The sequence below is a fragment of the Perissodus microlepis genome, chromosome 19 (assembly GCF_051167445.1).
Source record: "Perissodus microlepis isolate ML-2025 ecotype Zambia chromosome 19, ASM5116744v1, whole genome shotgun sequence".
Classification (NCBI taxonomy): domain Eukaryota; kingdom Metazoa; phylum Chordata; class Actinopteri; order Cichliformes; family Cichlidae; genus Perissodus; species Perissodus microlepis.
The window spans coordinates 30302076-30322006 of record NC_140479.1 but is presented as its reverse complement, the minus strand read 5'-3'; the positions used below and the strand labels follow the sequence as shown (position 1 = coordinate 30322006).

The 19931-nt window shown below is 39.4% G+C and overlaps 1 protein-coding gene across 1 annotated transcript; it reads right to left on the bottom strand.

Moving 5' to 3' along the window:
• Positions 1-13902: 13902 nt before the first annotated feature.
• Positions 13903-18707, bottom strand: LOC146366339 (SERTA domain-containing protein 2-like). Its single transcript, XM_084915436.1, has 2 exons — positions 18580-18707; positions 13903-17626 (listed from the first exon to the last, which is right to left on the bottom strand). The coding sequence occupies exon 2, from the start codon at positions 17620-17622 to the stop codon at positions 16816-16818; it is 807 nt and encodes a 268-aa protein (XP_084771562.1). The 5' UTR covers positions 17623-17626; positions 18580-18707; the 3' UTR covers positions 13903-16815.
• Positions 18708-19931: the final 1224 nt, after the last annotated feature.

The following is a 19931-nucleotide window of genomic DNA, read 5'->3' as shown; positions in this document are numbered from 1 at the left end:
GTGGACAGGAAACTGTAGAGTTTAAAGCAGAACATGGTAGCATGTAGCCAAAGTCTGTCATGTTGGTCTGCCAGGCTGATAAACTGTGGATGAGAGGTCGGAACAAGTTGTAAATAGATCACAGGAGGTATTTACAGGACTGATTATTCAAGTGATAAATTCAATTAAGAATTGAATATGAGACAAATTCAATCACTAGCTGTGCAGCTGCTATTTTTTTCTTGTGATTTCTTAGTATAATATTGTGCAAAAGCACTGAGTCAAACCTCATTTCTTTATATTTTGCTTATAAGGAGACAGACTTTATTTCTTATTTTTTAAAAGTGGTCTTGAGAAATCGTTCAACCACTAGGGGTCAGGCTGAGTGGAAGTCCCAGCTGTCTGCTCAGAACATCCAAACACAAATAAATACGGAGGCTTGGTTTGTGTAGTGTGACTTTAATTGATTCAAACAACAAAGTGATTATAAAACACGTCTAAATGTATTTCTTATATTTTCCACTGGTCTTGAGTAATAGTTCTCTGATCTTTTTCAAGGTTTTATAAATACTTTCCACTCATTTTTCACTCATCAGTTTTTGTAACTGACTATTTTCAGATTAATGTTTTGGGGATTTTTTTTATTAAGCCACTTAGCACTGACCCATGAGTCATTCGAGCATAAAAACTGGCACCTAATGGCACTCCTTGTTGTCTGGCTCACTCCTTTAGCCAGACAACTTAGCAAAGAACCAATTTTAAATTGTATCTTTAAACACTTTGTTACTTGCAGCCTGTCATAAAAACACAATTTGTTCCCATTTCTTTAGTAGAATCTGTGAAGGATATCAAAGGTAACACAGTTTTCCCAAAAAGCTATTAGCTGGAAACTTGGCATATCTTGGCATTATGTGCAGTGTGTCCTTAAAAAAACGGAGGAATCTAGAAAAACGGAGGACACCTAGAAAAACAATATAAGGAAAGAAATCCAGGAAAGCACTGACACAGGACCTTAGAGATGCATCTGAACCTGTAGTTGATCCAGCTACTGTTTACTAAAGCCTCATCAGAAATGAAAGGAAGGGAAACAGTGAGAAAAGGCTAAGGTATGCAAAATTATACAAGAACTGTAAATCACTGAAAATCAGTGACAACGGGTCTTATGGAGTGATAAATCCAAATTTTAAATTTTGGTGTTGGGATCTTGTCAAAATTTATGAAATCATGAATGCAAAAAAGAATCATGCTGAAAAGAAAATGAGAAGAAATGCTGCCTAATAATAAAGCTGCTCATACCAAATATTCACTTTCATGATCGTTAGAATTTCACAAACTCTGTTTTTGCCTTTCATACTGTACTTGCATGTATATTTTCACGTTTCAATAAACTGCTGCATCTGTTTCCCATTTTTCTAGAAAATAAATAAGGATTGGCTCAAGACCTTTTCTGTATTTTATTTTTGTACAACATTGAGTCCCTAGTCAACTTATAATAATAACTAAGCACACATTCCAGAAATGATAGGAATGAGATGTGGCTCTAAGAATCTGGAATTGAAATGCATGGAAACAAAAGCAGAGTGAAAGGAGTAAATCCTTTTTAAAACCTTATCTTGAGCCAAACTGGAAAACCTTTGAACCAGTTCTTATCAGACTGGTGATGCTATACATGCAGCGCTTATGTCCTGGTGACTACTGGAATTACACCTAATGAGATTCATGCTTCAAAATAACTACCAATGTAAAACTTGTTCTTGGAGGACTTTGAGCATCCTCTGATTGATGTTTCTAGAATGTTTCAAGATTGAAAAATGTGAGCTCTGGAAATATAAAGCCCCCCTTTATCATTTGTCATATTATTAATTATAAGGATGACAGTGCAAAAGCATGAGAATTACATAAATTAGGAAGGAAAATTGTTGGGTTTATCTAGGCACAAACCCCGCTGGAACACAAGACACTCAATAACTGCACGACAAAACAAGACAAGACAGAGCTCTTTGTCTTTGTGGCTCGTGAGGGAAGTCAGCCCAGGCCTTCACCTGTACTTAGCCAACTTTGACTGATTCCTTCGCTACAGCCCTTTTTATTGTCAGCAAGCAATCATTCATCAATATGCAATTACAAATACATGTGACATTCTTAAGCAGGCATATCTGAACAACATCAGTGTCTATATTCTGTGTGTGTGTGTGTGTGTGTGTGGGGGGGGGGGGGGGGGGGGGTAGGTGCATTTTTATCGCTGGTATAATGCATTTTTTGAGGTGAAAAATGTTACTTCTAATAGAAGCACTGGATTGGTGGCTCATAGCAGGTTGTAATAAATCACCTTAGGCTGAAGGAAAGTTTGGCATTATCACTATTTCATACCATCTTGTGTCATTAAATTTGGAAAACAATCACCAGATTTATAAATAATGAAGATGTTATTTAATGTCACTTATCCACTGTATAGAACAAATCAGATAGCAGAAACACTTCCTGGTTTTTTGCTAGTGTTGCATTGTTTTGGGGAGGGGTTGTAGCATAGGACTGATGTTCAGTTAACCATTAGAGCACAAAGTCGCACCCTGATATAAACTGAACATGTGAATTCAGGTGAAAACAGGAGCCCCTTTTGTGACTGAGATTGAGATATTACATCAGTAGAAGACACAGGTTAAGAGCTTTTTAAAACGAGGCAATTAAGACATGGCTGCTGTCCAGAAACCTTTACCCTTAGGAGAAGGAGGTTGTTGCTAATGTGGTCATATATTTTCCCAGGTAGTGCGTCAGAGGTTGACATCCCTCAATTTGCACACATCCCCTGTGTCAGCATCAGGTTTTTATGAGGACTCTTTGGACGTTTCACCGGCCTGCTGGCCAGTATCATACAAATATGACCAAAGGACTTCTGCTTTTACCCCTTGCTTGGGTGCTTTTGTGCTTGATCGTCAACACTAAGCGACATTTGGACCTGAGAGTGAAGGTAGTGGTGCATTAGCCTTGTTGGAACAAGCAGTCAGATCGATATTACAGAAATGCAAGGCAGCACTATTGTGTGACTGGCAGTGCAGGTATCAGGTTTCTTAGGTTGTCCGGGTCCTGTGTCAGATATGTGATTTTTCATGTGCATTGCCAAAGAACTCAGCTTTACATATGTGCAAAATAGCTGAAAGGGAATAGTTTGAAAAAACAAGTAGAAAACGAAGACTGCAGAAATATTTCCAGATCATGCTTCCAGTGTCTACACGTCTGGATAGGCATGTCTCCTCCAGCAAAGGAACAAAGATATCAGGTATCAGGACAAATATTTTTAGGTGCAGACTTAATCTTTGCTCACTTTGAATGCATTTACTTCACATGGCAATGAATCGATTGAGCAACAATAATTGCCATTAATTTATCCCACTTAGCACTGGTCACTAAAACTAATTTAATAGGGAAGTATCTGATACAGTTCCCCTTTCCTGATTGTAGCTTAGGTTTCGTTTTATTTCATCATTTTATCTTTTTTTCTTCTTTAAATCTGAATCTACAGTTGAGTCAGGGCAAGTTCAGACAGAGGAATAATCTTTCTGCATCTCTTTTCTGTGTTCTTGGCTATGAGCAGCCAAAATGACACAGCATTTAGCTTTGGCTCACGTTCAAAAAAACATTTCCAAACCTAAATCAATTTCTGGTTGCAGAGAAGATGAAAAAAACAACTTCACCACAAGCTAAACAGCTGCAGTCTTCTTTGTCATTTCCAAGAAAATGAGCCCCCACATTCAGGATTATTGTCTATTTTCTAGATATGTATTAGTATACGTCTCAAGTATGCTACATGAGACATAAAGATGAGAGTCAGACCATGTCATTGTTTACATAACACATCAGGTAATCACCTTTACAATTCATCCCAATTCTTATTTTAAGCATAACATTATAATGTACAAGGGGATTCATTGATTCCTGGTCCAGCTGATTTTTTGTGTTGCATTTTTTTCAGCTGACTCCCAATATAAGGGGATCAGACCATTGTCTGGTCTGATGAATCACGGTGTTGACTTGGTCTCCGAATTCCCCAAATCTCAGTCCAAGCAAGCATCTGTGGGACGTGCTGGACAAACAAGTCTGATCCATGGAGGCTCATCTCACAACTTACAGGACTTAAAGGATCTGTTGCTAGCATCTTGGTGTTGATACCACAGCACATCTTTAGGGGTCAACAGGACAGGCAGGTTTTAGCAGCAAAAGACGGAACGATAAATTAGTCATAAATTAATCAACCATAACGTCCGACCACTAAAACTATTTTTCCTGTTCAAGACTGCAAGTAAATGTCATTTGGAATTTTAACAGATAATAATAATGATGATGACTATCATCATTATTATTATTAAAATATGTGCATGACAACAAGGGTTATACTTTAGCACTGAATATATTTTAGTCCTTATGCATGCTGCTGGACTAATAATTACAGAAGCATAAACATGGTTTTGCTAATTATCAGTGCTGCTAATTTGCTCAGCTGTGGCTTTATTGGATTATAGTCTAATAAATTTGTTACGCACTGTACAGTTTAACTGTCTGTTCAGGCAAACTGCAGGTACCTCTACCTGATGAACCACTCAGATTGTAGTATTCAACTTTATTGGAAATCTCTTCAGCATTCACACTCAGTATTGATTTTATGTAAACAGCCTGAAGCTGTAGGTCAGCAAAAATACATTTAAAAAAGCAAAACAAATTACATTTACTGGCACTTCTCTAAACTGGCAGTCCTTATTAACAAATGACAAAAATGAAATATAAATCTGCAGTTCCATGGTTTATTTTGTAGTCATCCGTACATAAACACCTGCTTATCCTTTAGAAGGTCGTGGTTAGAGCTGGAACTTGCATTTTAACAAGAGATGCACTCTGACATGATATCACTCAAACGTAGAGAGACACATTGACACCTATAAGCAGTCTAGGTGCTACTGGTCAATCACATAATGTAACTACTGTATTTTATATTTTACAAAAAAAAAAATACGTAAGTTGTAAAAAAAAAAAAAAAGACATATGATGAGTGTTTATAAGAAGTTTTACTGAAGTAGTGTTACTGAATGTTAAAGTGTTTAGGAACCACAGCAACTGAGCCACAAAGTGACAGATCACGTAAAGTTACAGAGCAGGGTCACCGAGTGCTGAGGCGCATAGTGGGCAGAGTCACCAATGCTCTTCTGACACCATAGCTCCAAACGTCCTCTGACATTAACTTCAGCACAAAAACTCTGCACCAGGAGCTTCATAGTGTGGGTTTCCATGGCCAATCAGATCCCACAGGTGTAATGTGCAGGTGATGTAAGGAAGAGGACTCCCTTACCTACTATTATTTGTATTATAACTTGTACAGCACTTTAGGAGCACCTTTGCACTTTATTAAAAGCACTTTAACTAGCAATTATTTAGCATTGCACTTTAAGCATAGATTTGCACATCAATAATATTTGCACACTAGAGGTTTAATTGTTTATTGCATATTTATTGAGTATTTTAATAATTAGGAAGTAGCCTTTTGTTCCAGTTCCTGCACAGGTGCTCCTCATCAAGAAATGTGGTGGTCATCTGAGAGGAGGAAAGAATTGTTACTGGGAGCAAATAAGGTTTACCATTAGGGAGAAAGTGTGCAAAGTCGAGAGGTAAAGGTGGTGCAAAGAAGTGGCCGTTGAAATGTGATTACTCACCTGTTGTTTCTGTGCCCTCTCCAGGGTGTTTGGGCAAATGCTTCCCCCCAGGGATCCAGACACCATTTAAAGGTTCCAGGAGAACCACGGGTTAAGGGGTGTGGGGGAATCTCTGTGAATGGGGTTGTTGGTGTTTTTAAAATAATTGTTAAGGTGTAAGTTTAAATGTAAAATATTTAATCATATGAAAATGGTCAAATGTATGTATATATTTATTTAATAAAATGGTGTGTTGTAGAATGTTGGTGGAAGGTTAGAATTTGGTGAACTGACCTGACAGTAAAATAATGGGTTAGTCCTTAACAGCTGAGAGTATTTAAGGCTGCCAATTGTCATTAGAAGGAGTGATTGTTTGTGCTGTGAGAAGGCTTGACATGCGAGTCGTTGTCATAGCTGTAGAGTTATATGTGCAAATAAATGCCTCACTGTAAATCCTGCCGTAAAAAGCCGCCCTTGTTACAGTGGCCCAAAATTTGTTTGTATAGTATAAGCTTAATATGCTGATGACTGTAGCTGCTTTAAAGTGCAAGTTAAAAGAGTATTTCCAAGTAAACTCAAGTGATAATGTTGAAAATGTAACAACTTTAGAATCTTAAACATTTAAAACAAATAAAAATAGCACATTCTGTTGGGCTCATGACACATTCAAGACGCCAAATTCTTGTTTTGAAGCTGTGCTTATGGATTTGATGCAATTAATGAGCAATTTTGTGAAAAACTGAGTGCATTTCAGTTCCCATAGAAGAACATGTTGCTAGTGTGAAATGCAGACCTGATGATACCAGAGAAAGCCAGCATCACATGTAGTAGTTTGTTTGCTTTTAGTTTGTTGATTGACTAATAGTTTTCCAGATGTTTTCATCCCGTTGTCCTTTATTTGCACCTGTACCTTTGAAATGCATTGTTCAAGAAACGTTCCTCCACTTTCTTTTTTAAATGTGGTTTAAATCCATTTACACACATACATAAGGTTTCAAATGTGACATGAATAAAGCGACTCACTAAATGGTCACAGAAATTCAAAAACAGGAAAACATTAAAACCTAATCAGGTGACCAGTCTGAGATGAAACAAGTGTATCCGTATGTGACAGCGGAAATCTTGTGACCCGCTTGGTAATGCCTCACTTTTGACTTCTTTCCAGATGAAGACCAATGTGAATGTGTCTACAAACCTCATGTCCCTGAAGGATAAACTCCGCTTTGTTTGCTTATTCGCCAAGGTCCTCTGGACAGTGCGCTGATTCAAGCATAGGCCCAAGATGCAACATGACCTTTCGTGTTTAAGTAGAAATTCATTTGAAAGGGTATCGTCCCAATAAATAGACCCCCATTCATTTTTCACGGGGAAACAAATTAGCTGCTGGTATGTTGTTTTTCTAGACTACCAGTACATACTGACTGTAAGACAGAGCACAGATTGTGGTGATTTGTAACAGGGCATTTTTGGAAAGGTTTTGACCTCAGACCATGTGGACCAGCTAATTGAAAAGCAGGAAATAAGGAGAAGTTAGTGACCCGGTCAGTCACTAAGACTCCTGCCAGAAAGTATTTACATTTCGACAAACAAAAATCAAGAAATACAGCTTTATTGTTGGATTTTCAGTTTATGATGTTTTACATTTACCCAACTATTTACGTTAATTGTAGGTGATTATACTTATACTTATTTTACATTTAACCCTGGAGAACCAATGGGGTCAGATCCGACCCCATTGGTTTACTAGGGAAACCATGGGGTCAAATTTGACCCCATGGGTTTTTGTCTCTACTAACTGTATTGGTTGTAACAACTGGATATTGTGTACATTTAGATTTTTTAAGAGTTGTGTCATTAAGTATAATTATGTTTTACTTTTCTTTTTTTTTAAATGTAGGACTTACACTCACAATGAAGTAAATTAAACTTGACATACTGTTACCACCGTCTAAGTATAAGATCTCATTAGTTTTGTGTTAATAGCACAGACAGAAGTCCTTTGAGGTTAGTTAATATAAACCAACATAAACTACTTTAAGCCCTGATCAATACTGTTGCTACAACATGAAAGCCCTGAGGTTCAAACATGATTACAAGACTACAAACTCACAAGTCAGCTGTTTTATTTCATTTTTAATTATAAAATAATAAAATAAAATTCAAATTATCAAGCAAATTTGGGGTAATTTTGTTTGAAGATGTATTTTCAAGGGTTAATTAAATAGTTTCCAGTTAATGTTCTTTCAGTCAGCGACTCACTTATTTGATTATTTGCTCTAAATTGACTTGTTTTCCACTTAACTTAAGATATTTTAATTTTAATTAAACCAACAGCTGTAGGATTTCTCAAATTTACAACATAAGAATCCATAAGAATCAAGTTATATGGTTTTCACATGATGACAGTAATGATGATGAAGATAGAAGGTCTTGACTGGAAATCAACCAAAGTCTATGAACAAGAGTGACACTGTGCTGCATGCATGCCTGCTACTCGCTACTCAGTTCAATTTAATTAGCTGCAAATGAATTATAAATGTGGGTAATTAAAGGCAGAGTAGAAGCTATTACCCATGTCTGCCAGTGGTCGCATGCAGATGAGACACATTCATATAACAGATGTTTGGGGTTTTTACCAGCATGTGTCACCGACCAACATAAAGTAGGCACGTGAGAGATGGTGACAAAAGTGACTGCAGGTTGAGTATTTTTCAGACTATACTCATTAAAATGAAGTCATTACACCCTTTGCGGGGCTGTTAAAGAGTTATTTGGACCATTTTCTGTGCACCTGTCTAGCTTTCTTTGTCAATAAAACCTGAATGCAGTCAACAATAACGGCATAAAATGCTTAACCTTTTCAAATCGCCTGCAGAGGTAATGGCAAGTAAAAAGATGTCAGTCACTGTTTTCCTTTTAGAAAAGTTAAGATGCTGCTCTCAGAATGCAAATCTGTATAAAATGGTCGTGGCCAGCTCACCTTTGATGCAGATAAAAAAGTTGACTTGGCTAATAGTCTATTATAGAACTTTAAATCATTGATTATTATACTAAATTAGGACAATATATAATATTTTGAGATACTAGAAATCATATTTGCTAATTAATTACAAACCATATTATAAAATAACAATACTTAAAGGAAACCATCTGACTTTTTTTCACCGCCATACCAATCCATATCATGCATGACACAGCAGGAGTTTGACCATGTTTCTTTCCACAGTTAAGATTTTATGTGTTTGGAGAATGAAGTCATGTCGTGTGCATTAAGAAATAATTCATTTCCTGCTCAGTGAAATGTATTGCACTGATTAGACTGAGCAGTAGAGATGTGTAATGTGCATCTGTATCCCTTTAAGTATTGAGCCAAATCAAGGTCTTATTGAAAAAAGGTAGTTGTTAGTTCAACAGCACCGACTCTCTGAAACTGCTTAAAGATAATTATTAATAGGTTTAACAATGTAACACACATCTCTGATTTTGTAAGCACAATGGTGCTTGTAGCTAAATGTTAATAGTTGCTAACAATTGCTGTAGTAATATTGTACTAATATTTTTTTTTGACTAACAAACCTACTTTACATCCTTAGAGCTGAATAAAAGAGCTTTTTGATACAGTTTTAGCAGGCTGGTCTTCAGCCTGTGTAACTACTTTACTTACTTGGGTCTGTCCCTTCTGCTGAACACTAAGGCTGAATCTAAACAAGTATTGCTCAAGCAGAGCACACGAATCACTTATTTACTCCGACCCCCCACATTCCTACGCAAAATAAAAAATATGTTTAAGAATATGCAGTGTTATGTGTAAGCATGCATATTGTGTGTCTTTGAATATGTGTATGGATGTTTAAGTCACTTTGCAAACAAAAGAACTATCCATTTTCCATTATCCATTCTTAAGAGTTAGCTGTTTTGCTTTCAGTTACGTGATTTACCAATGTTTATTAGTCAAAACAAAGTGTTTTCACTGCTTCCTGGCATTTTATGCTTTAAACAATAAATTTATCAAGAAAATATTAACAGATCCCCCCTCCCACCAAAATGAGCTCTTCCAGGAACACGGAAGCTTAAGGAATTATCATTATGACCAAGCCCCTGCATGGGATGTACATTTAACAGATATAGGAAGTTGCTATAAAGGACAGCACAGAGACTCTGATCATGAAAGCACAAGAACAGGCCGTAAGCCCCAGATCCATAGAGACAGGAGTCTACCACAGCCAACAGCACCCAAGTTGGTGCCCCGGAGACTATGCAGTACAAAGTAATAATAATAATAATAATAATGGATTGGATTTATACAGCGCTTTTCAAGGCACCCAAAGCGCTTTACAATTCCATTATTCATTCACTCTCGCATTCACACACTGGTGGAGGCAGCTACAGTTGTAGCCACAGCTGCCCTGGGGCAGACTGACAGAAGCGAGGCTGCCATATCGCGCCATCGGCCCCTCTGGCCAACACCAGTAGGCAGTAGGGTAAAGTGTCTTGCCCAAGGACACAATGACCAGGACAGAGAGCCCGGGGATCGAACCGGCGACCTTCCGGTTGCAGATGCGCTGCAAAATATGATTTTTTTTTTTCAAATTCAAGACATAGATATGTTTTTTACTGGTGCACAAAATGAGCCGTGCATGTCAAGGCGGAGGCTCTGCCGAACCCCTGAGACTGACTCACCGAACCCCTTGGGGTTCGATCGAACCCAGGTTAAGAACCACTGGACTAGAAGGTCCCAAGTACCAATGGGAGACACAATGAGAGAGTTCCAGACAAACAAGCAGCTGCTGGCCAACAAACCAGACATAGTGGTGGTTGACAAGGAAGATCCCAGGGAATACCAACATTAGTTAGAAGGAGCACAAGAAAATAGAGAAGTACCAGGAACAACTGGAGCAGAGGTGGGCGGTCCCAGTGATCCCAGTAGGCACAGCAGCATGAGGAAGTGTAACCCCAAAACTGGAAGAGTGGTCTGCTGATGGAAGAGTAAGGGGAATAACCATGTGCGGTGGTGTAGCAAGGAGAAGGCAACAGAACGTGACGGTGCACAAGAGTGCAGAGGACTGATGCAGCATACGTGCTAGTTATTTCACTTATTCCCAGAGGGAACGTGTGGTTGATGAGAATTTTGGGGCCAAATTATATGCAAGGCACATGTGGTTTTTTTTTCACAGCTTATGTCATTTAGAACTGATAGCCTACATTTCTTCTGTAAAGAGTTAAATTTCATTTTTATGTTTACTATATTGTCTGAACCTGAGCCTGGTTCTGCTGGAGGCTTTTTCCTGTTAAAGGGGAGTTTTTCCTTGCCACTGTCACCAAAGTGCTTGCTCATAGGGGTCATATAATTGTTGAGTTTTTCTATGTACGTATTATTGTAGGGTTTACCTTACAATATAAAGCGCTTTGACTGTTGTTGTGATTTGGTGCTGTATAAATAAAATGATTTGAAATTGTCCTGATCCATGTGACTCCTGGAGAAAAATAAGCTTTTTTCACATATTAGATACAAAGTATAATTCACAAAGTAGAATAGAGAACTGTTTTCTTTTGAAGTTATCATCTGATGTATGAGCTTTGATGTAAAAATAGCAGTCAGTTAGCTTCATAATAATATTCTGCTAGAGTGAGCATGTGCAGTCAGTGAAAACATATAGGACTAATACGTCTGTAAAATTACAATATGAGGAATGTACCGCTAGACACCACATTCTTTCTGAAAAAATATCTGAATGTCACTGAATAATAATTATTTATTAGCTTACTGTTTTGCTGTGTTGATAGTAAAAACTAATTAACATACAAGCATTAACAGCTTTTTGGACAACTTACAGCCTTTTGCTGGTTGAGTCATTTTCCATTATGCATTTTAAGTGCTGAGAATAAAAGAGAAGACTGTAGATGCAGTCCCACTGTGCACCTCATACCTCACATAAATTGTTGATTTTTTTGGGGGGGGGGGTTTGCATTAAAGAAAAGAAAATAAATTATGAAGTGCTACTGGCTCTATCTGCCCATCGCTCTTTGATCCATCCCATTGTTTTGTAGCAGAACAGGCTGTTTATTGTGCAAATGTGTGTAAGTGTATGTGTGTTTGTGCTGAGTCAGCCTGGTACACCGAGGCTTTCTGAGCCAAAGCCTGGCTTTACTGCACCGCAGCAGACTGATGCCTGCCTGCAGAGAAACATTAAACCCAGACTGACACACCACAGCACTCTGCTGGGCCATAGATACACAGTTATACTTTCACAAAATCTTTGGTTTGGTGGACAGACAGACAGACAGACAGACAGGCAGATAGATAGATAGATAGATAGATAGATAGATAGATAGATAGATAGATAGATAGATAGATAGATAGATAGATAGATAGATAGATAGATAGATAGATAGATAGATAGATAGATAGATGGATGTGCAGTTCTGGTGTGTTAAAATGGTAGTATTGGCTGTGGCTGTGTGCAGTGGTGCACGTGTTGCTCCTCCTTGTGTGTGGCCACTCCCTGAATTCCTGCACCAGAGGCCTCTCGCTCACAACATCTACTCTACTGCTTTCTCCCCTGGGCTGAGATCAAACCCATAATTTTGCTGAGAGAGGGAAGAATGTAGCAGAATATCCATACTGTGTTGCATTTTAATCTGACACATCGTGGGTTTTATCCATTTGTATGCCGTGACGTTTTGTCCTTCGATCCATCCAGGGCTAGAGGCTAAAATTAAGCTTGAGTCTGTTGCCATATATAGAACATATGTTGCTTTTCTTTTTTTCCATGTGTTGTCTTCTATCGTTATAGTTCAACTAATATGGAAACAGATGAATACCGAAAGTAATAAATCAACAAGCCATTAAAGGGGCACTTCATGGAGTGATGCGTAATTATATTTGATCCCAAGCAAAAAGATGGTTCTCTGACAGGGAACAAAGGAGGCTGAGAACTCGCTTTATAGTAAAGTACTCATAGTCAGGTTTAATGGAATGACAGGCTGTGTAATTGTTTCTCATTTGTAAGACTTTTCGGTTCCAGTAATTTTAGCTTTTCTTCTCTTGAAAATACCTAATAAAAATAATGTAACTCATTTTTCTTTGAAAATTGAAATTGAAAAACTTTTGATGTTTGAAGTCTTCTCAAGGATCTGTACAATGTAAGGTGAAGACCCTGCTATAGATTATAGAGAAGCCCATTGATTCACTATTTGATAGCACTTTGCGACAGTGGGAAGGAAGAACTCCTTTTTAACAGGAGCTCTTCCTCCACGCAACCTAGTTGAGGGTGAGGGAGGGGAAAAGGAGGCAGAGGAGAAGAGCAGTGCTTTTGATTATATTTTTCTGGTATAATATTGCTGCTTTTACATAAGTAAAAGGCTTTAAAGGTTTTCCTTTTTTTACACCAGTATTGATCTGTAATGTTGCATATACAGCTTTATAGAGATCTACACTGCATTTGCAGAGGTAAAGGTGAAACGTGAGATTAAACCTCTCTGTCCAGAATTTCCATGACTAAGAGAGTTGCCAGTGAATTAAGTGAGATTCACAGGAAGTTTAGTCCCCTGCTGTGAGAAACACTGATACTTACTGTACTGGCTTCATAGACAGATCAGGCTTTCTGAAAATGACACCAAGTTTTAGTGATGAAGCTGCAGAAAGACCTGATTACAACACCAACAAACACTGCAGGACCAATCTTTTTGAATGTGCATTGTCATTCTCATCATAAACAAACATCTGCTTTTCTATCAAATGACCACCAGAGGGAAGTGTTGGCTTCCATTTAACTCTCTAGACACGTTTGGGAAATATATATATATATATATATATATATATATATATATATATATGGGCTGAAGGAAATTTTGCCCTCAGCCCTGCTTTCCAGGCTGCAATGCCCTTTTGCATGATGTGTCATTGACATGCTTTAGCTTATACATGTATACTATTACTGAGGTTAAGCAGTTAAAGGTTAGAAGGATTTTGGCTGAGCTCAAAAGGGACTGTTGCCTTGGAGGCAACACACAAGACAAAATACTCCTGCAGGTCCACAGACCACATGCAGTCAGTTGCGTATTGAGTAATGTCCTGTTGTGTGTACGTGGTTGGTGTGCAGAGGTCGGCAGGAATGTCTGTATAGTAAATACTTCATGTTCAGTTTTTGTAATAGAGATGTGACGTTTGTGTCTTTGTGCCAAAGACACAGTCAGGTCTGCATGTTGTTTTGTAATGAAAGATTAAAAGACTCGCACAAAGCAGTTAGAGCATTTTCTCTTTATTGTTGGATAAAATCTATAAAATATTCCAAAAACAAATACAATACATTATGAACGATCATCTTTTCACTGAACAAAGTCTTCCTTCAGTTACATTGGAGGGGGGTTGTTTTTCATGTTCAGCATTGACAACATACACTTTGTGCTTTGCAAAACCTACTGACACTCTGTGCTTTCACACAATTATAAATAACACTGCAACCTCCTGCTTATTATATTCAATCCTGTCAGACAGATTATGTAAAATTATTTTATAAAAAACAGAAAAGTGGTTTTATTTCACCGGCTGAAGTACAGCCAATTCACACTGTGTCTGTGCAGAGGCATCAGGAGCAAAAACAAGTTGTTGTTGGAGCAGCAGTGCGCTGCTCGTACATCTCATGTGATTGGTCTGTAGTCTTAGTCTGGGCAAAACAAGCTCCAAACCCCTCCTACTGAACATGTGACGCAATCTGCTTCCTCCCACCCTCCTCCACGTCCTCATCCTCCTCCTCCTCCTCCTCTTATTTTCCCCCTTCTGGCTCTGGCTGCCACCTCCTTCCTCAGCTAGTTCACTGTCAGCCCGTCAGGATACATTAAGCTCATATGCCTGTAGTGTTCAGCGAGCACAGAAAAAGGCCAAGTAAAGGGAAGAAACCATGACAGCCGTGGCTTCTGAGTGCTTTACGTAACACCTTTCTGCAGTCCTTTGGTTTACAAAAAACAGAACAAAAAACAAAAAATATCAATGAAGCTCGAGCTCACACAGACACAACACCTCAGTGCAGTTGAAAATTAGAATCAGTAGTAAGGCACGTTGTCAACATGAAATGAGATGGAGATGAGGACGGATCACTTTGGTCTGACAGGAAAGCGTTAGATTCTCAGCACAAGTAAAATGATATAAACCACACCGTTTCGATCAGCGACAAACACACACGGCTCTCTGGGTGAAAACAGGAGTGTTCCAGGTAAACCGGCAGACAGACAGACATCAGGAGGTAGAACAGGAGTAAACCACAAACAGCGAAGGTCAGGCGTCATATTCCCTGTGACCTTTCACTCACTGGATTTCTTCTACTAGACAGGAAATTGGTTTCAGGTAGAAACGCGTATAAAACTGCTCAACTCCCACATTGCGTGTAAAAATTGAAATAAACAAAAAACCCATCAAAATACAAAGGCTTCTGTTTTCAGGTTAAACTCTGAGACATGGCAAAGGTGCCCTGACCATTGACTTGATGTGATTGGCTCCTCAGTCAGAACCAGACTGGGATTACATTACCATTTAAAAATACATATTGTATGCTGAGTTAATGACATGTTGGATTTACTATACTAAGAAAAAAAAAGCTGCCAAGAAGGAAAAACTCTTATTTGTCATACAGGTGCTGACTGTTTGTCCCATTTTGTGTCACAAAGTGCATCAACACTGACAGTCCGAGATTAGAAAGAACCTTAATTATAAGTTACACTCACACCTAACCGATAGACTCTATGTAGAAAGAACAGTAATATGGTTTGCTGTTCAGTTGTCATTCACAAATAAAAAATAAAATTAGATAAAAAGGCAACAAGAAAAACAATTTACCCTTTCTATACTGAAGCATTGAGATGTCCTCTCTATACCCCCCACCCCACCCCGGCGCACACACACACACACACTTTCTATACAACTTCAATATAGTGCTCACAAGCGGCTGCATTCTCCTTTCTACTAAGGAAATAAATATACAGATAGCTAGATAGTCCATGCTCTGACTGCTGTACGGCCACAAAGACTTTCATCAACAGGAGTTGCTCGGTCCTACAACTGAAAAAAGAAACTTGGGCCTGGGCTCTCCTGGCTGGCAGAAGCACGCTCTCTTAAGTAATTGAAGGGATTTCAATTAATAATCAACCCAGACCTGATCTAACAGTCAGAGTACCGCACGAAGCACGGCAGCTCAGGTTTCTTCTGACGACTGCTGCAGTTACAGAAGCAGGAGAGCAAAGTGACAAATACTTGGAAACGTGAGGATCCACGTCCAGGAAAATTCACCTTAAACACTGCCGTATGCCATCAGTTTTTCATGTCCAGTACCACCCATTGCAACACTTCTCTTGCAAGTTTTGCAATATACTTTTGGTGTGCCAACTTTGTCTAAACATGTCTGATCTACTCTTAGTAGAGATTATTCACCTCCTACTCATAATACAACCAGCTGGAAAGCTAGAGCGCTGCCCGGTTTGATTCCAGGTCTTCCTGTCCCTTCTAAAATGCATTTCTGATTGTAGCATTGTTATATACCAAGTTTCAGCTAAAAATAAAATTCTTTGATTAATATTGATTGGTTACACAAATAAAAGGTACATCTTTTTTTTGCATTTTTGTTTTGTTTGCCAGTAAAATGTCATAAATTAGCTCTTCAATTGCTACTTTTCTGACAGAACCAAAACCCCAGAATAAAAATACTAAAAAAATTTTAATAAAATACAAACACAGAAATAATTTCTTTCCATTTTTGCTCGACTGACGTGTCAAGTTTTCGATCTTCACTTTTCCTGTCAATAGCAGTTTTGGACTGATAACTATTAAAAACAGTGCAAAAGAGTTGTACCATGGATGTCTAACTTTATAAGATGCTCTGAATGTTATTCTTCATCTGTTATAATAAATATTTCATATCTCTTGAGGCACAAGCATAGGTGCATAACTAGGTCCTCATAAGAGGCATGTGCATATTAGAATTAGTGTTTCATTCCACCTTAAACTGGCTCAACCTTGAGAAATTTTTTCACCCAAACTATCAGATAGACCGTTAAAAGAAAAAGGGAAAAAAAGACAGAGTTCATCAGAAAGAGTTTGTCAGCCCTAATTCAGCCGAAGCAGCTCCTAAAAAAAAGACAGGAAATGTTCAGAAGTTCATCTCGGTGATCAGGACTTTACCAGGATCTCCATGATGTGGTCCAGGTCATTCAGGTCCACGAGACAAGACTGGAGGCTCCCCGTTGAGGAATGGCTGGAAGAACGTAATTTCACGTCCTCGTCCGGCCATAGCGACACGCTGACTGGCCACAGAGAACCTGCCGCCCAGGCCGACGGCAGATCTGAAGTCTCATACATCGATGTGTCAATGTCCTCAAAGATATCATCCAGGGCGAGGTCGCTGAGGTAGCCCATGGCATTTACTGCATCGCTGAAAGTACTAATGGCTGCAGCGGGCAGAGATTTCTGCTGGTCGGGGAAGTCAATTGCCTCCTGAGAGGGGAATTCGGGGGACAGTGGGAGAGACAGAGACAGGCTTTCCCCATCTCCTTCGGCACACCCAGGGCACGTAACAGGCACGTCCTCTCTGAAATCGTCCCTGAGTAGACAGGAGTCATCTGTATGAACGCCGCTGATGCTGAGACGTGAATCTGAGGTGCAGGTTCCCACGCCGTCACTCCGTATTTCCTCCTGAATCTGCCTGAGAGTATTGATGAGCAGAACGGAGCGGCGCAGGCTGAGCTCCATCCCGGCCTGATAACGCTGGAGCTTCTCCAAGCACAGGCCGAGCACCCGCTGACGCTGCTGCATGTGGCTCATGAACGATTTGGACGGGTCAATGAGAAGCCCGGCCTCGTCTTCCTGGCCATCCTTTCCACTCTGCTCCTTTTCCTCTGTAATAGTGGCTTCTGCGACCACCTCAGCCTCCAGCTCCTCCAAGCAGCTCCACTTCCGCTTCACACCTCGACCCAACATTGGCCTGCATCAGGGGATAAAGAGCCCATTTGTTAGGTTGCAATAAGGTACAACGTGTAATGAAGCGTTACATTTACATGGCAAAACACAACAAATAGTTCTGCAAAACTAAATTAGGTAGAGAGGCTAGTTTCCCAGAGCTTGAACTGACTGTTGGTCTTAAACATTTGTCTTTTTTAAAGTCACCAATCGGAGCATTTCCTCCTGTTGAAGTGAAAGAAAATGAGACACAAACCTTTGACAGCAGTCGCTGAGATGGTGTGTCTATTCTTTCTTTATTTTTTTTTAGGGCTGGGATCTCTGATCTGGCGGCATGGCAATAAACCTTGCATTCAATTTATGTAAGAGCACAAAGCAAGCGAGCATGATTAGTTTCAGAGACACTGTTAGGCACAGAGCCTTTTCAAATCAGGAGAAAACACATAAAGCTGCAGATATTGAATATATTATGCACCTTTACATAGTCGATTTTTTTTCTCCCCTGAGTTAAGACATTTGAAAGAGCGCATTTTACCAACTATGACTCACTGTTAGACACCCCAGCAGGCTTTACAGACTTTACTCATCCATACAGGGATGGGTAGCGCCATGGATCACTTTCTCTCTGATCCTTTTACAAAAGTAAAGAGGACACACGAAGCCCCATTTGGTGAGTTTGACCCTCGTCGGAGAGATTAAAGCTGCTTGGTCTAATTTAATATGTCGGTAGAAGCCTCAACAAAGTAAAATACGCGGATAACAAACATGTTAGCAAAAATCAGTCTTTTTAAATCGCTAACTACGATCATATGGTCACTCTACCCTACTTATTTAGCTCAGGACCCCCGAGAACACCCCTTAACCCCGTGACGGTTCCCGTACTTCAGCGGGAACGTTAAGATCCAATTTGAACCAAGTTTAAAGGGCAAACTTGAGTTCAATTTAAGAGAATGACATAAAGACGACAGAAAAACCAACCTTACGTGCCCTTGGGAAGTGTCATGGGAGGTATGAATCCGTCAAGTCTTCGGCTGGTTTCGTTTCAGTGTCCCGTTCCTGAGCTGTAGACGGCCGAAGTGTGAGGAATGTACTGTCCGCTCGCAGCAGCTGGGGGAAGGCGGCGGAGCTGCGGAGGAGGGGGGAGGGGCACGGGAGCTCACCGGCGCACGGGATTGGTCCGTTCACCCGACGATCAAACCTCCGCCTCCGCCACTCACGGGGCAGCGAATGTGCGGTCGTTTGTTCCGACAGCGATCTGGCGCTGCGTTTAAGAACACCTCGTAACAGTTGGAAATCATGTCGGAGCACACGAAATACACGTGAGCGGCGATAATGGCCTTTATGATCGGTGGAAAAGAATTTATCAGGACGTGGGCTTGTTTTGTCCTGTAAGCGGTCAAGTATAAATAATAAAAGCTGAGCATGTTTTTAAATATGAAATCACTGGTAGAGCGTAACCACTGCTGTTATTGACCATGGCGGACTAAGTATTAACCCTTTAAACTTGTTTGCCTTTTTCCGTTTGACGTATTTTTGGAACTTCTGGCTTTGCATTTGCAAAGTAATGTAACTTTAATTATTTTTTTCACGCATTAACTATCTGCATAAATTTTCTGTTTAAGTACAGTTATATATATTGTCCAGTTTAAGTAGTGTTTAGCTCGATTTTTCTTGCACTGACCTTATAGTTGTTGACATAAAGCAAGAAGTGACTTGTTGAGAAGTGTGTGACAAAGTGACCCTGCTTCTCAGTTGATTTATTACCCCAGTAATCACTCAGAATGGGTTTATTGCTAGTCTTCAGTGCAGCACAATGCATATAGCCCATGGCATTTAGTCAGGATATGGCAATGGCAAAGCTTATCTGTGGTACTGTGTTGTTTTTTAATTCATTTTAATTCTAACTTTTATTTTACTTATTTATTTATTTAGGTCACCTGAAAGGATTCGGTTCAGCATTTGGTTGCACTAACAGGAAATCCAAGAAGTCACCTTTTTCTGTACCATCCATTATTTTTTCATATTGTCAAAACTACTTTTACTCCTCGAGTCTAGTTACTTGCATTACCCAGGTTTTAGGTCCTGGTTTTAAGGTATGCATTAATGTAATAGCAACTATTAAGTGAAAGTTTGATTCAAGGCTAAATGTAACTAACATACATGTGGTCTGTTTTTGTTTCTGCCACATGTGACCTACTTAATATTCAGTTTCAGATCCACCAGTCTCTCCTCTGGGCCGATTCTGGTTCCCAAAAACCAAGATGGTGACAAGCAAAATGCTACAGTAGAAGAGCTTTGGAACAGCACTGTGTCTCTATAAAAGAAGAAAA

What these genes read in the sequence shown, in the direction of transcription:
- LOC146366339 (XM_084915436.1), bottom strand. Translation starts at nt 17,622, where the DNA reads ATGTTGGGTCGAGGTGTGAAGCGGAAGTGGAGCTGCTTGGAGGAGCTG.